At 42.6% G+C, this 17,324-nt stretch overlaps 2 protein-coding genes across 4 annotated transcripts in view; one reads left to right on the top strand and one right to left on the bottom strand.

Annotated features, from left to right (window-relative positions):
• Nucleotides 1–1,353: 1,353 nt before the first annotated feature.
• Nucleotides 1,354–15,412, bottom strand: COPS5 (COP9 signalosome subunit 5). The gene is made up of 8 exons (XM_058668707.1): nt 14,944–15,412; nt 12,542–12,776; nt 11,076–11,204; nt 9,985–10,050; nt 9,377–9,462; nt 7,573–7,684; nt 3,706–3,854; nt 1,354–1,552 (listed from the first exon to the last, which is right to left on the bottom strand). The coding sequence occupies exons 1-8, from the start codon at nt 15,084–15,086 to the stop codon at nt 1,468–1,470; spliced, it is 1,005 nt and encodes a 334-aa protein (XP_058524690.1). The 5' UTR covers nt 15,087–15,412; the 3' UTR covers nt 1,354–1,467.
• Nucleotides 15,413–16,810: 1,398 nt separating this feature from the next.
• Nucleotides 16,811–17,324, top strand: part of CSPP1 (centrosome and spindle pole associated protein 1) — a 105,640-nt gene continuing 105,126 nt past the window's right edge. For all 3 annotated transcript variants that reach the window (XM_058668710.1, XM_058668709.1, XM_058668708.1), the window contains exon 1: nt 16,811–16,921. The gene's annotated coding sequence lies outside the window, so the exon portion shown is untranslated. The remainder of the gene's footprint in view (nt 16,922–17,324) is intronic.

A 17,324-nucleotide genomic window follows, 5' to 3' on the forward strand; every position in this document is an offset into this window, starting at 1 on the left:
CCTGCGTGGGAGACCCGGAAGAGGTTCCTGGTTCCCGGCTTCGGATCGGCACAGAACCAGCCGTTGCGGCTCACTTGGGGAGTGAATTATCGGACAGAGGAAAAAGGAAAAAAAAGATTTTGATAAAAACAAATAAGCCATTAAAACCACCACGAAAATATACTAACAGTTTTCACTGTAAGGCCTAAAAACAATTAACCACAGTTAATTTGGTATCAGTGACCCTACTTCACTCAGATAACTTTTTTTTTTAGATTTATTTATTTATTACAAAGTCAGATATACACAGATGAGGAAGATCTTCCGTCCAATGATTCACTCCCCCAAGTGACCCACAACGGCCGGTCCTGCGCCGATCCGAAGCCAAGAACCAGGAACTTCTTCCAGGTCTCCCACGCGAATGCGGGGTCCCAAGGCTTTAGGCCGTCCTCCACTGCTTTCCCAGGCCACAAGCAAGGAGCTGGATGGGAAGTGGAGCTGCCGGGATTAGAACCGGCGCCCATATGGGATCCCAAGGCGTTCAAGGTGAGGACTTTAGCCGCTAGGCCACGGCGCCAGGCCCTGTTTTTACCAAAATCTTAGCCATTCTGTTGTGTCTATCAGAAATCCATATCAGTTTGTCAGTTTTCCTAACAGAATGACACGATATGGTGTTGGTGTCACAGGAGAGAATGGGTTTTGGCTGTTCTTTGAGGGGAGCCATCTTTTAACAGTATAAAAACAGAAGTCAGTTTAAGTCAACTGATATTGCATGGGGTGGGGAGGCCCTACTTAAAGATCTAAAAAGCAAGACCAATATATTACAAGCATTAAGTGCCTAAAAAAGTTATTTGGATATTAATGTTAACTTGCTTTCTCACCTTAACCACCTTATTGCTAGATCTATTAGAAAATGTTTAGGCTTTATTTTCCTTGACATCTTGGCAGCGTGTAATGTGATTCTTTTCAAAAGTTCTTACTCTTTTGCTCTTGTGGTCTCTCCCTTTCCTCTGCTCATTTAAAATTATTTCCAAAATTCAATCCAGATCTATCTTCTTGTGCTTTATTCTGTTGGCAGGGGTGGAGAACACCTTACTTGTGAATCATTTTCTCTGGCTCTGTTAGGGCAGTTTTTATTTAGTCACTAGCTCTACTTTCTAGAAACCCATGAAGAGGGTGATATGGAAATTAATTTTTTAATAACTGTTAAAAGAAAGTGCAGGCAAACTTAACAGTTGATCATCAGTATGGCAAGTAAAATGTTAAAATTCTGTGACAACTACTAATTCAAAAGATATTTTTTTCTCTCATATATAAGAACATTAAAAGAGAAACAGTGTGATCCCATCCACAAAACAATGAAAGGACAACTTAATTTTAGAGTTTTATTTCAGGATGCTTCACAGCACCTTATACTTCTAAAACACATTTTTGGTAACTGAGTATTTTCTCATACTAACTTTCAGGCAAAAGTATTATTCTGACTGCTTAAGAGATGTTAATTTGATTAAACAGTTTATCCTTAATAACCTGAGACATCAATCCATGGATGGCTTCTATGGTAGTTTTGCAGCTGGAAAGAAAAAAAACACATGACATAATGTCACAAACTGAAACTTTCAAGCATGCAAATTTCCCTACGTTCCCCCCATCAATGATTTTTCACTTTTATTCATACTCTCTGAGCCACAGCAATCTGATCTTTAGCCTTCTGCAAGTATTTTTGCCATTCACTTATTAGAACTTTTACAATGGAATGAAAATGTAAATTTTGATATACTTCATCAGATATACATATTCCATAATTATAGTATGCTTCTAATATGACAATAAATTCTGTTGCTCATTTAAAAAAATATTTATTTTACTTGGAAAGTCAGAATTAAAGAAAGGGCAGGAGGGAGAAGAGAGGGGAGAGAGCCTTCCATCTGCTGATTCTTTCCCTATAGAGCTGCAGTGGCCAGCACCGGGGGGGTCTGGAGCTGGGAACGAGTAGCTTCCTTTTTCAGGTCTCTCACATGGTGGCAAGCACCCAAGGGGCTGGGCCATCCTCTGCTGCTTTCTCAGGCCACTAGCAGGGAGCTGGATCAGAGAGTGGAGCAGCCAGTATATGAACTGGCACCCGTGTAGGATGCTGGCAATGGTAGGTAAAGGGTTAATTTGATATGCCATCATGCCAGGCCCTACTCATCTTTATTGCTTAGAATATTAAATAATTTCAGAGAATCTTCAATTTTTTTAAAAAGCAATCACAAATAATTCAAATAATTTTAAGTCAAAGTTAGGTAAGTAAGTACTTACCTTTCAGAAATGAAAAAGTTAAAAGCAAGGAAGGGCATTTGCAGTTAAACAGTCATTTGCGGCACCCACATCCCACATCTGAGTGGTTGGGTCTGAGCCTCAGTCCTGTTCTCCATTTCAGCTTCTTGCTAGTGCACACCTGGGGAGGGGAGCCAAGTGATGGCTTGAGCAGCTGGGGCCCTGCCACCTAGTGGGAGACCTGCAAGGAGCTCCTGGCTCCTGCCTTCTGCCTGCTTGCCCTGGCCCTTTTGGACACGTGGCAAGTGAACCACGAGTCTCTGCCTTCCAAGTAAATAAACATTTAAAAAACAACAACAAAGGAATCAATACTCAAAAAGGGAACCTTTTCTTCTAAAGCCATCTCCAAAGGGAACATTCTCCTTTTATATCAGGACTTTTATCTTTTTTTTATATATAACTGAAGAAATTTCCACAATGACATTTTTTCTTCATTAGAGGTTGGGATGTAAATGCAGATAACACTGCAAGTTATAGCCAAAAAGACAGTTGAGTAAAACCACATACCTTTAAAACAAATACTGAAAATGAGACCAAATGCCAAAACAAGTATACATTTTATCCTGTGACTGGCTATACTTTCTCAAATCCATTATAAAGATGAGACAGAATTTAATTCAAGATGACTTCTACAAGCAGAATACACTTTATCTCCCCTTCTCTTTTTCCTATAGACCTATCTAGTTTTTCTTAAAATAGATAATAATGTATCAGTTTATATAGACTTGGGTATGGCTACCCTTTCCTTTCTGCCCCCATACTACTTTTAAACTCAAGTGTGTTGTGAAAAGTAACTTATTTAGATGGTCTTCTCAACTCTGTGTTGTCTATGCAGCTGAGGAGCCAGAGGATTGTTTCATAGGTGATAAGAGAACCCGTCTAAAGTTTGCTAACAACAAATTCTTTGGGAAAATCTGGATATTAAGTTACTGTATGAGGGGTAGTTTCAGAAGCATAATCTAAGAAATGCATTCATTCCTGTGATATCTTAGGATTCAAAACTTCATTACCAAAATTGAAATTCGATAAATTAAATGAACATCATCTCCAATTTTACTTACACAGATGCTAAATGACTACAAATCAGGAGATCCTTCTGGCAAAGGCTCTTTTTCTTTTAATTAAAAGATCCATTAGAAGACTATTTTTTTTTTCTTTTAACTGGAAGAGGTGAGTGGGGTTGTTCAATACCACTATCAACATCTTTGACTGAAGCTTTTAATGATCTTCTAAATTTCCAAAGTTCAAAATCTGCATTTAACAACTTTTAAAAGTCCAAAGATATTTAATATTCAAATATCACTCTGACTAGGCTATAAGTAAGTTGAACTCTAAGTAATTTGGACTTACTGTTATTTAAAAACTCAAAAAGAATTATTGGCAGGAATCATACAGATTTACTCTTACCTGTCCCTTGTGGCTTTAGCAAGTTTGTCTTCTGATTTCCGGTCATGTGTTTCTAAACCCAACATGAAACTCCCTCGTCCCAGCTGGGCTTCTGACTGCTCTAACTTTTCAGATAAATCAAAGACCTGACCAGTGGTATAGTCTGCATTCTGTGGAGAAAATGGTATAATGTCAGTACATGTGTCTACCAATCAAAGAAAACAAAAAACAAAAACCCTGTTATGTAAACTAATTTACTATTTACAGACATTTTGCTTTCAAAGAATTATTCTGTAAGATCTGAGCATAATATTACTGAAGTAAAAAATCAAGCAATTTATGTAAAAACAAGCTTTTCAACTTGTGAAGTGGTTTAAATGCAAATGTTTCTTCTTGTATAATTTTAAGATTCAATCTTGGATGTTTGAGTCTTTATGTCTCACAATAATTGTTAACATAAGAGGCCTTGGTCTACACACACCAACCCAGGTCTTCACCTGTCGCAGCTTAGTGGGGAGGCCTGGGACATGCCTGCAGACCTCTTCAGAAAATGGGAGAAAGTGGAAATTTTTACCTTAAGGCTTTTGTGAAAAAAATGAAATAATGTGTACAAGCTCTTAGGCTGGTGCATGGCATCTAAACAGGCTTAATTACTGCTAATTAATTTTGTTATTGCTCTCGACCTGCTATAATTCGTGTTTAGAATATTTTTAAAAATAACATTTGTTTCCACTTTTCTGGATAATAAGTTAAGACAGAAAATCTGGAAAATGTAGAGCAATGTAAGGAAGAACAGAGACAGCTTTCAGCCTTTCACCTCACACACATGAACATCTTCACTTGGGAAACAGGAATGTTATATTGTATCTTATATTACATACTTTTAAAAAAATATGTTGTATGTGCACATTAACTAATATTTCAAAGACATTTTTACTTTCAGTCTAAAATTAAAAAAAATCACAAAGGTAAGTTGCCAAGTTTATATTATGTATCTTTCCTTCATCTTCAACAGAAGAGTAAATTTGGCAAAAATCAACATGCTATTTTTTTTTTTTTTTTGGTTTTTTGTAGCATCTTTCTTTTTTTCTTTTTTAAGATTTACTTATTTTTATTGGAAAGTCAGATATACAGAGAGGAGGAGACAGAGAGGAAGATCTTCATCCACTGATTACTTCCTAACTGGCCACAACGGCCAGAGCTGAGCCAATCTGAAGCCAGGAGCCTCCTCCAGGTCTCCCACACGGGTGCAGGGTCCCAAGGTTTTGGGCCATCCTCGACTGCTTACCCGGGCCACAAGCAAGGAGCTGGATGGGAAATGGGTCTGCTGGGATATGAACCAGCACTCACATGAGATTCCGGTGCATGCTGCTAGGCTACCGCCCTGGGCCCTCAACATGCTATTCTATTTGCTCAATTTGAAAGACAGCCTACAGGAAATACAGCTTTACTAAACACAAAGTGTTATGCCTGTCATCATACCTACCACTGAGGGTCCTTTAAAATGCTACCCATTCTTCTAACAATTGTTCAAAATTATGGTACTTTTAAAAAGATATGATTATATTCAGTATTTTTTTAAAGATTTATTAATTTTATTACAAAGTCAGATATACAGAGAGGAGAGACAGAGGAAGATCTTCCATCCGATAATTCACTCCCCAAGTGAGCTGCAACGGCTGGTGCTGTGCCAATCCGAAGCTGGGAACCTGGAACCTCTTCCAGGTCTCCCATGTGCTTGCAGTGTCCCAAAGCTTTGGGCCCTGCCCCGACTGCTTTCCCAGGCCACAAGCAGGGAGCTGGATGGGAAGTGGAGCAGCCGGGATTAGAACCGGCGCCCATATGAGATCCCAGGGCGTTCAAGGCGAGGACTTTAGCCACTAGGCCACGGCGCCGAGCCCGATTATATTCATTTTGTTTAAAGGGATCTAAATGGTTTAGGAAATCAATATACATTTACTCTGTAGACTGGGACAAAAGCCTAAGGTTTATAGGTCTTTCTACATTTAGAAGATTAGCTAGAGAAGCCGTAAAAATATAAGGTAGTAGAAGCAGTTACACCAGTAAACTGACAGTAAAATATATCCAATCATATTTCAAATGCACAGAGAATGATCACAGGAAACACATTTCTTACAATTTTTCTTCTCTCCTCTGGTAGCTTTTAGGTTGTTATAACTAACTGTGTTAGTTGGGGAAAGATAAAGTGAACATAATTTATGTTTTTTAAAAAATGCAGTATTGTCCTAAATGAGTATGTAAAACCACAGAAAGGGAGAAAATGTGATTGAACCTTCTGATTTTTACTGTCCCCATACATGCAGTGCTAGAATACAAGGATGGCCATAGGGCTTAGTAGGTAGATCTGCTTGTCTCTGTGCAAAGGTTCAGAGTGTACAGTGTTTTCCCCCCTTGCCATCAGGTGTCACTTCTGGTTGCCATCAGCATACTTGCCTCTAAGGAAACAGCACATATTAACCACTTAGCAGTGGCCAGGACACAGGAAGCACTTACTAAATGTTGCTACCATGCTCACTTCCCTTCCTTCTACCCTGCTACTTCTGACCTTGACTGAGGATAATGACAGAAACCTCCTCAGAACTGTGTTTAAAATCACAGCAAAGGGGCTCAGCTGGGGTCAGCTTCCAAGAATGCAATGGATCAAACACAAATAATAATAGTTATTTATTGAGGCTTATTATATGCCAGGCACTTCACTAAATGCTTTATATGAAGTATCTCTTTTAGTTTTCACAGTATACTTAAAAAAACCAAAAACAAAAAATTACATCATTAAGTCTAAAAAGGCTCCCTTGCATTAAATAACTTTCTAATGGTCACTCAGAACTAGTGAAATAGCAGAGTTCTTTTCAAATCTGAATTCTTTTATTCTAAATTCCATGGTATTAATCACTATACATAATGCAATATGTGGAGTGGCCTACTTTTTAAAATGCCCTTCCTAAAGTTCTAAATATAGAGCAGGTTGTTAGATAAATTTTCTTCTAAATACAGTGGGTTTTAATAATTTGGCAACAATATTCAGTGACTATCTTTTTGTTTCTCTTGCTACCCAGAGCCTACTGCTTTAAGACAATGATCATCTCATCTCCCTCTGTGACTTCTCCGTAGTTCTCACACTCCTGGAGGAGTTGTCTTCACTCCAGCTCAGCTGTGAAGCACTTGATTTCCACCAGCCACTCGGCCAATTAACTCCCTCGGACAACAGCACATCCAAGAATGTCCAAATGCCCCAAGTAAAGCCAGCAAGATACCGTAAGGCTATGCCTAGAAAAAATGCTGGGATATATGCATGCGTAAAGATTTTCTGTTGAACATGAACTAAAGCCTGAAGTTCAAGTTATCACCTTGATTTCATGTTAACACTGAAATTGTAGTTGAGATGAAATCAAAGTTGAGAGCAAAAAAACGAAAACCTTATAATATTGTTGAAAGGCAAACTTAGCCATGTCCAAGGTAAACCACACTCCTAGACCTTACATTTTATCTTTCTGCCTTTCTTGTTTAAACCCTTTTTTTTTTTTTTTTTTTTGCTATGCTGCCACTTGTGACCATAACCCTGCCAGAGACATTTGCCACAATGAAAAAGCAAAACTTGGATCTTTTCCTCTACAGGTCTCTTGACGGCAGTGGCAGATCTCATCCTCATCTGGCAACTCTTATTTGCCAATTAGACTTGGTATCTCCTGCATATGACACAAGATCTTGAATTGTTCTTTTTAATCTTGAACCAGATATGCTGGAATTTAGTTCTGGTATTTTGACCAAGTGAGGTAATGCCTTTATATCACCCTAGATTTCAGATATTAAACAATTAATACAATTTAGGTAAAATTTAAATGCTTCCCTTGCAAGTGTGATACTTACAGTAAGCAAACTAGAGGAACTCAGCGTATTCACCCAGTACTTATTCCACAAAAGCTCAAGTAACTTGCGATCCAAAGAGGATTTGAAATATGAGACTTCTAAGGCATAATATCTATGAAACAAAAGCACAGATTTAGTAAGTGAAAAACGATTCAGCTCTGTAAGTTATGGGCAAATTTAAGCAAAACTGCATTTCTTATTTAGATAGTCATGCTTTAGTTTTTAGAAAACAGAGAAGTAACCATGGTTTCCTTCAGGGCCTGTGATTTCAAATCTCGTTTCTAAGTTATATTTTTCCTTCAATAAAGGCCCAGAAATTCCAAAGGAGTGATTAACAAAAATCAGAACTCTGAAAAGGTATTTGTATTCATGCCACTGAGGTCAGCTATACTTATTGTTAGCATTTAAAAAAATACTGAAGGGCCCGGCGCCGTGGCCTAGTGGCTAAAGTTCTCGCCTTGAACGCTCCGGGATCCCATATGGGCGCCGGTTCTAATCCCGGCTGCTCCACTTCCCATCCAGCTCCCTGCTTGTGGCCTGGGAAAGCAGTCGAGGACGGCCCAAAGCCTTGGGACCCTGCATGTGCATGGGAGACCCGGAAGAGGTTCCAGGTTCCCGGCTTCGGATTGGCACAGCACCAGCCGTTGTGGCTCACTTGGGGAGTGAATCATCAGACGGAGGATCTTCCTCCCTGTCTCTCCTCTCTGTATATCCGGCTTTCCAATAAAAATGAATAAATCTTTAAAAATAAAAAAAATAAAAAAATACTGAAAACAAAATGTGAGTTACCTTTCCTAACTCTCGAACTGAGACTTACTGCCTATTTTCACTTCATTGTTGAGGTTTGAAATGTACTTTATTCCTTTAAGTATGCAGTAGTTTGACATGGTGTTCTTATTGCTTTTAATTATGAATTGGTTTTGAATGATTCAGTATTACATCAGCTTGAAAAAAATTACTGATCTTTCAATTCTTTGGGGTAACTGCAAACACAGGACAGGTTCCATGGTAATACAGAATGTAGTTCTACATGCTAATGCGCTACCATATTTGTCATGAAAATCATGTGTACGTTTTTGGTGGCTCTGCCTTGCCATTTTTGCTGAATGCAAGGAAGGATCATGAAGCAAAACACAGAGCTGTGGCAATCTGATGCAAGCTTGCTCTGGATTCCTTGGCAGAGAGCCCTCCCCTTCCCGGCTGGCTTTTTTTTTTTTTTGAGTAACTGAAGAAACATATTATCCAACTCTTTGCTAATGGCCTGGGAAAAAGTCTTTGATGTGCTTGGGCCCCTTCTGCCCATGTGGGAGATCTGGATGAAGCTTGTAGCTTTGGCCTGGACCTGCCCTGACAGTTACAGCCATTTGGAGAGTGAACCAGCAGATGGAAGATCTAGCTTTCCCCTTTTCTCTGTAGCGCTCTCAAATGAAATAAATCTTAAAAAAACAAACAAAAAAACAAACGTAATCTTTGCTAGGAGGAAACTGGGTATTCTAAGGGCTGCAGACATGCTATCATCAGGCTGGCTCTGAATACATCCCTCAGTTGCTAATTTTATATTGGCAAGTATCTTACATCTTGGGACTGTTTGAAAGGCAATTCCTAGGCTAGATCAAAACAGTAATACAAAATCTGAACTTTATTCTGAATTCATACATTTATACTGTCAATTCAACAGATGTTATGAAATGCAGTTTTTCAAAGCTTTTTTTTTTTCTCATTCGTAAAATAAAGGGCTTTGACTGTCTCTCTTGGGCCTTTTCCTGATGATTCTGGTATCAGATATATGTTTTGGATCACTTACTGTTTGCAGTGCACACCAAAGTCTTCGATTTTATTAAGCGGGATGGTCTGGTACTCAGAAGGTCCTTCATCAGGAGGTTTGTAGCCCTAAACAAAACCAAAACATTATAGACAACAAAACAAGAAAATATATTGTGCTATGCAGCTTTCTGTTTATAGAACCTTAATTTTCAGGAGCCAATTATTCAATATAAACATTGTAAGATAAAGTATGTTGTCTCTATCTTCTCTAGCCCCATTTTTATAGGATGCATTTGACCGAATGATTCATTTATCTCACCCTTACATGATATGCACCTGGGCTAATTTCAGATTGCAGGATGCTACCAGGAAAGGAAATAGATATTCAGCTTGTTGTTTCTTCAGTCAATGTTAGAACGCTTTGGGCACACAAATACTTAGTAGCAAACAAAGTTTGCTTTTCTGGTTAAATTAACAATATGTAACAGGCATTATTTTTTGCTATGAACAGTTTGTGGCAGTTTGATTATAACTCTAAAAGTACTGTTAAATTGTTTCAGAATAAAATTAAATACTAATCTTAACAGTATTAATTTATTTAAAAAGTCAAATGTTTGGAATTTGAAAAGTTTATAATTTAAAAATTACCTTTGGGTATGTTCTAAAGGCGCCAAGATTCACTTTCCCTGCAGATATTGTCCTTGTTGGGTCAATCTAAAGGAAAGGCATACTTAACATCTGCTGACAGAAAACCACTATATGCTTCCAGTCATTTAAACATTACAAACCTAGAAATACATATAAATGCCCTTCAAAAAAATTCATGGAAATTCCAGAATTGTTTGCAACAAAAGAAACTTATCTTTTAATCCTATTTTTACATGAACTCTTTTTGAAGTACCTCCATATAACACTGCACACACAGTAACTCAATAGTAATCGTAAAAAACTGCCAAGTCAAAAAACTACTGCATTCAATAAAATGACTAAGAACTAAATTTTCTCACAGCTTACATTTAGTTTATTATATCATTTGAGAATATTTTTTGACAGTGCCTCAACTTTTTCTTTTTTTTTTTAATTGGAAAGGCAGATATACAGAGAGGAGGAGAGACAGAGAGGAAGACTGTCTGTCCATTGATTCACTCCCTAAGCGGCCACATTGGCTAGAGCTGCATTGATCTGAAGCCAGGAGCCTGGAGCCTTTTCTGAATCTCTCACACAGGTGTAGGATCCCAAGGCTTTGGCCTGTCCTTTACTGTTTTTCCAGGCCACAGCAGGGAGCTGGATGGGAAGCAGGGCCCCTGGAATTAGAACTGGTGCCCATATGAGATCCTAGTGTGTTCAAAGCGAGGACTTCAGTCGCTAGGTTTTTGCGCCAGGCCCAAGTGCCTCATCTTTTAAAAAACGTTTTCTTTTCAAGTGTTCTTTAACGATAATGCCTTCCTCGTTGGGACCTGGATTGTATCTGAGACACCGTGGGTACAGCAAGAGGCGCTTTAACACTTGTGCTTCCTGACTTCAGTCAACACTGAAGGGAGACACAGTGCTTTGATGATTTTCATTTAATGCAGGGAAGCCAGGAGGGAGGTGCTCATCGACCCAGCTTGAAAAGGGCAGAATTCAGACTTAAAACTAGGCAGACTGAATACAGCTGTGCTCTTTATCCCACTGTTTGTATGTCTCAGTACACCTGCTGCAGTAACTACACGAAGAAAACCGGTTGTCGGGATACTTACTACCACTGCTACGAATGGCTCCTGGAACTGCTGGTTGAGCATCTGAGTGCTGACATCAATCCCAGAAAGCCAGCAGCCGTAGCCCGGGTGGCTGTGGTACCAGCCAATTGCATTTTCAAGGCGGCCCACCTGTAAACAGAGATCGCAATAGTGCTTGGGGTTCTCTTGTCATTTGTCTGTTTACACAGTATGGTAAACTAACAGTACGCAAACTAGTTTAATAGCATATGTTGCTTTCAAGTTTTGATTTTGAGAAGAAATACATGTGAAAACCACAAATTTAAAGTACAAGTTCAGGAAGAGTATTTAGTTATGTTTCTATTATTTTTCCTCTACGATCTAATTTCTCAGCTCAGGATTTATATCTACAGTCAGTTACTTACCTACCCCAACAGATAATCTTAATATACGTGTGGATTAACAATATAAACACACACACATAACAGCATGTTACACAGTTTTATAATTTGCTTTTTCAAAGTATTCTGGATTTTGCTTCAGATTAGTAAATATGCAGGTAGCTACCATTTGTTTTATTTTATTAAAGGTTCATTTTTACTGGAAAGTCACATCTACAGATTTACATTGGCTCACTCCCAAGTGGCCACAATAACTGGAGCTAAGCTGAGCGAATCTGAAGCTACGGGTCAAGAGCTTCTTCTGGGTCACCCACGCGGGTGCAGGGCCCTAAAGCTCTGGGCCATCCTTTACTGCTTTCCCAGGCCACAAGCAGGGAGTTGGATGGGAAGTGGAGTAGCCGGGATATGAACTGGTGCCTGTATGGGATCCTGGTGTGTGCATAGTGAGGATTTAGCCACTAAGCCATGATGCTGGGCCTGCTACTTTTTTTGTTTTTTTAAAGATTTACTTATTTTTATTGGAAAGTCAGATACACAGAGAGGAGGGGAGACAGAGAGGAAGATCTTACGTATGATGATTCATTCCCCAAATGGCCACAATGGCTGGAGCTGTACCAATCGAAGCCAGGAACCCAGAGCCTCTTCTGGGGTCTTCATGCGGCTGCAGGGTCCTAAGGCTTTGGGCTGTCCTCGACTGCTTTCCCAGGCCACAAGCAGGGAGCTAGATGGATAGCGGGGCTGCCGAGACTAGAATTGGCGCCTATATGGGATCCCAGTGCGTGCAAGGTGAAGACTTTTAGCCGCTAAGCTACTATGCCAGGCCCCTGCTACTTTTTTTTTGAAAGGCTCTGATGACTATATAATAATTTATTCAACTGGTTTTATTTTAAGAAATGATTGTGTCCAAATTTCTGAGTTTAAACAAATCTGATCATGAATTTGAGAGTTGGGAGAAGAAACACGCCTTTTACGAGGCTTATGCTCACTTATATTTTATATAGATATTACATTACAAAATATAAAATCTAACACTGAGAGGACAGCTTTGAGTTCAGAATCTCATTAATTTACCCACTGTGACCACATTTTAAGAAACAAGATTTTTACCTGTTTGGCATTTTCTATGTATGCAGCCATGTACTCATACGCAGCAGCCTGAGCATTTACTCGGGTTTCAGTGCCCTCTACAGGCAAAGCAAAACTGTCCATAATGATCATGGTTTCACCATCCACCTTCCCCAGCATCAGGCCCATCACTTCCAAGTTGCCTCCCGACCTGGCATGCATCACCATTTTCAGTAGAGCCAACGCTGAGATTTTGCAGTACTTAAAGTAATGGTGACTACAAAATAAAACCACGGCATAATTATATTTCTTATGTGAAGTAAAATGTCCATTCCCCCCCATAATAATTATTGCAAGAATTTACATGGGTGTAAGGGGTGAGTGGAATGTGGGAAGAAAACGGAAGTAGTAAAGGACAGACCACCTGCATGGGTCTGGAAATAACAATCACGTAACCATCCTGTAAAATATTCCCCCTTGGGAAAGGAAAAGGTACAACTAATTGTCCCTATACCCCCAACACGCTATTCACAGGAGGAAATAACACAATCAGTCCTACAGACTTTTTCTCTATGAATTTCTAATGATTAAATCTCTGATAGTTGTATCTAACTCTGCTTGGGCCTAACTTTTTGGACTAATGGTCTAGAATGCGGGCTCTGACATCTGCATGCCTACGTTTCAATCTCCGCACTCCTTAGTTGTGACCACAGGATAGCCACTTCATGTCTGTCTGTCTGACATTAAAATGTTTCAGCATAAGAAGGGCTATTTCACAGTTCTTAGGGCGGCATGAAATGTTTAGCTTTAGTGCCTGACCCATCCTAAAACCATAATAACTATTCAGCATTATTAGTGTTTCTTACAGTATTCTCAGCACTCTCAAACAACAATATTTTGAAGGGTGTGGCTTCCCGCTATGATAGCAGCCTCAAAATGCAACAGTATCTCTCGTATCTTTAGTTCTCCTGTGATCACTACTTCTGATTCTACTATCAATGGTGGTTGCAAGTAAACTTTGAAGTCTGATGCAGCCCATAGAATATGTACTCAAAGCTGCAACTAGACAGTGTGGCAAACTGATGGCCTCCAAGCCTTCAGCAGATAAGCTCACCCTAAAATGTGCAGCCTGCTGTAGAAGTAGGCAACCAGGCAAGCTAACAAGCCTGGGCGCAGTGGTCCGCTGGCCAGTGCTGCTGAGTCAGCTTCCTGCCACTGGAAAAGCCCATGAATTTCATTCCCACCCTGGCCAGATTTCAACCACAAGCTGAAAATATGGAGGTCTGGTGTTAGAAGTCATGATGACAAAAGTGAGGCTCATACTTCGACTGGGAAAAGAATAACTGTTATTGTGCTCCTAGGAGATACTTTCTAGAGTCATTTTTATGCAACATCTCATCTAATCACCAAAAACAGGAAGGTCTTAGTTCTATTTTACAGATGAGTGAAGATGGACAAATACGTTTTTCTAAGGTCAATCAGTTAGTGATAATTGTGAGACTTGGTCTTATGTTTACTGCCACAGTAATCATATGTATTTGTTTTCTTCTTTTTTTTCTTATTACAAAAAGGAATCACAGTACAGTATTAGATTGTCATGAAAATTAAATGACATGGAAATCCTTAACTCAGCTTGGCCCATACTGAGTTATCAATAAATATTGCCGACCCCAACTGACAGTTAAAGCTAACCTTGTTGAAAAAAAAAAAAACAAACTTTGTGGCAGATAAAATATGTTTTGCTTGTGCACACAGCTTGGTTTTACTTAAGACAATTTTCTTTTGTTTTCTCTTTAATCTCTCCCTATTAAAAGTCTGCTGTTGGTAAAGGATAAATGCTATGGATACAGTACTCCTGACTTGGTTTTACTCCCAGGGAAACATGGATTTTTTGCAAAGAGCCTCCAGCTCTATTTTTGTAATTTCAGGCTTATGGGGAACTTCTGGAGTAATATTTTAGAGATCTGTTAAGAGGCTGAGTGTGCCTCGGAGTTAATGACCAGCAATCAAATCATCATGCTAGATCATAAAAGGATGGTTCAGAGCTTTTTTAAGACACTTGAGCTCCACACTCAACCTCTGAAAGCAGCTGCCGTCCTTGCGAGGGACCAGCTGAAGCCCCCGTCAGGGTCCACAGAGTCGAGGCAGAGACAGGCAGACAGGATGGTAAAGGATGGTGCAAAGCGAGTCACTGCTCGGGGGTTGTCCCTTGCATCCTCCGGAGGCAAACGAGTTAGGCAGAATAGGCAGTCACAGCAGGCCTCCCGGAGGAGTTTACACAGTACGTGGGGGGATAAAAGTGGATCCAAATCTCTCTCCGGTGCACTACCTCCCCTCCTCCCCCTTCTCCTCCCCCGTTCCAACTCGCACTCTCCCACCCTGGGGTCTCCAAGCCTCCGACCGCTCCCCGACCCTCCCCTGAGCGTCTCCAGGGACCTCCTCACTCCTTAGTCCAGGGCTTCGCCGCCAAGATTTCTTGCTGCTGTTTCTTGTCGTATTTGTAGATTTCATCGATACTTTGTGTTTCCTGCATGTTGTTGGCCAATTCCCAGGTCTTCTGGGCCATTCCGCTCCCGGACGCCGCCATCGCCGAGGAATCAGAAAAGCTGTCGCCTCCGCGACCGAGACGCAGCTTGACTTCGCTAGGTCTCCGGGTAAGCGCTTGGAGCTTTCCAACCTCAGGTGCAAACTCTCACTGCACTCTCCTGGCAGCCATGACACCCAACACCGGAGGTGAAGTTGGTACAGACCATTCGCGGGTGGAGGGGGCCGCCCGCGGAAGTGGCCAGAAACTGGTAGCTACTGGAATAGCTGCGGAGAGAGGAATATTAATGTGACTTAAATGAGAACGTATCATCTCGGAAAAGTGTATGTACGAAACAGGGCAAACACAGTGATTTGGAATGGTAATGGTATAGCCTTGCCCACCGGAAAAAGGGCATGTAAACGTTATGCCTGAAACTGGCGTGGTCTCGTTGTTGGCAATGCGCAGGCGCATCCCGCCATATTAAATGTGGGTGGAGCTGAGAGAGTGACGTGTTGGCGGGCTGGGGTAGCTATTTGGGATGGAAAGTTACTTCGAAAAACCTAGGAAAAAGAAAAAGAAAAGATTGCGGGGGAAATTGAAATGTAAGTGCTGGAAGCCGCTTGAGAGGGAGTTAAACGTGGCCTCTTGTTTTCCTTGCACGCGCGTGGAGCCGCGGCTCGGGGCGCGTGGATTCCGGGCGGGCGTTTTCTCGCCCGGGGAGGAGGAGAAGCCGGCGAGCTGCCCCGGCCTCGGACGAGCCGCCCCGGCCTCCGGCGAGCGGCCCCGGCCTCCGGCGAGCGACCCCGGCCTCGGACGAGCCTTCCCGGCCTCCGACGAGCCGTCCCGCGGGCCGCCAGTGTGGTGAGGACGGCGTGCAGGAGGCAGGTCCGCCCGCTGACCTCAGCTCATCCCGCTTGCTGGCTCACGCGTAGTCTCCCCTCTCTTCCCCCATCCATCCGACCTCACTAGGCTTTACGTTTCAAGACGCAGGGACCAGGTCTGTTCATTATTTCAGATCTAACTATGTGGGTGTTAGGGAAAAAAAAGTTTTTTTTTATTTTGCGGGAAAAAGGAAAACACCACCCAGTTTATTGTAGCCTAGTCTCTACGCACCTCTCTCGTGCCGTCTCTGTGCAGTTCCCTTTGAAACTTCATCCCAGCGTCGCCGATACCCCTACTTTGACTTAACAGTGCAGTGCTCGGTTGCGGTCAGCATCACATTTTGGGGGGAGGGGCTGGAAGCTCATATAAACCTAGCAGCACAGCGCTGAGGTCTCTCCAATCTTGTCTCTCCAGAATCATTCCTTCATCCACGGTGTCCCCGTCACATGGCATTGTAATTAACTACGAGCATCGCTGCACATGCAAATCCCCTCCCCCCCCTTACAGTAAGCTTCTGTGGGCGCCACTTCTAGATGGTGCGTGACAGATAGTTGAATAGCAATAAAATCTCCTTGCAAAATGAGACTGCATAAACTAGAACCGCTAGGGGACATCAGTATCCTGGTTCCACTTTTGCAAGCTCAGTAATCCTCCGTGGGAGCATCTGATTGCTCTTTATTGGGGTGACCAGACTCCCGGCTGAGTAGAGCCTCGCCGAGTGCGTGGATGTTTCTCCCCTCGTCTCTCCTCCTCCCCTCCGTCCTGGGATCCAGTGGGAAGGGTCTCAGTCGCCTCCGCCCGGCGGCCTCCGGGGCGGCAGGGGGCGCCCTGAGCCGGGAGGCGCCGGGCGGGCGGAGGGGCCCGGCTGAGAGGCGGAGTCCGGCCGAGAGGCGGAGTCCGGGCCGGGTTGCCGCTGGTGAGCGTGTCCCCGCACCGCGAGGCCGCCGCCGCTCTCAGGACCGGGCGTCTCCCTGGACGGGGCTTGCTGCTGCGAGGAAGGCAGCGGGCCGCAGGTGGGGAGCCTGCGTGGGGTGCGGGTGTCGGGGCTGCGCCCGTGGACCCGTCGGACGAGGGGCGCTGTCGAGGTTACAGGGTTCCCTGCCAGTGGGGTCTCCCGGAGGCGGGAGTGGGGTCCAGGTCGGGGTTCTCAGGGCGCTGCCTGGGTTGCAGGGACGGGACTTGTGGTGGGTCGGCGGTGCTCCGCGGACGCGGGCTGGGCTCCCGGGACGCCGCCGCAGCCTCGGTCTCCCCGGAAGTTGTGGCGAGCTGGTTGCCTGACAACGGCTGGACGCTTCCCGGCCAGGTACCCCGGGCGCCCGGCTCCCCTGGGCCTGCACTCCCCCAAGGCCGGTCTGCGTCCCCCAGCGCCTGGGTAATGCTTAACTTGGGAGTGCTTGCAGCGATTTGCTTTTCAAG

This window comes from Ochotona princeps, chromosome 9 (genome assembly GCF_030435755.1).
Source record: "Ochotona princeps isolate mOchPri1 chromosome 9, mOchPri1.hap1, whole genome shotgun sequence".
NCBI classification, from domain to species: Eukaryota; Metazoa; Chordata; class Mammalia; order Lagomorpha; family Ochotonidae; genus Ochotona; species Ochotona princeps.

Bases quoted from the DNA above. Each gene is read 5' to 3' on its own strand.
- COPS5 (XM_058668707.1), bottom strand. From the start codon at position 15,086: ATGGCGGCGTCCGGGAGCGGAATGGCCCAGAAGACCTGGGAATTGGCC. The intron at 10,051-11,075 runs GTAAGTATCCCG...CCTTTCCTTTAG, and splicing joins AGCCATTCGTAGCAGTGGTA to ATTGACCCAACAAGGACAAT. The intron at 7,685-9,376 runs GTAAGTGATCCA...TTTGTTTCATAG, and splicing joins TTTGGTGTGCACTGCAAACA to ATATTATGCCTTAGAAGTCT.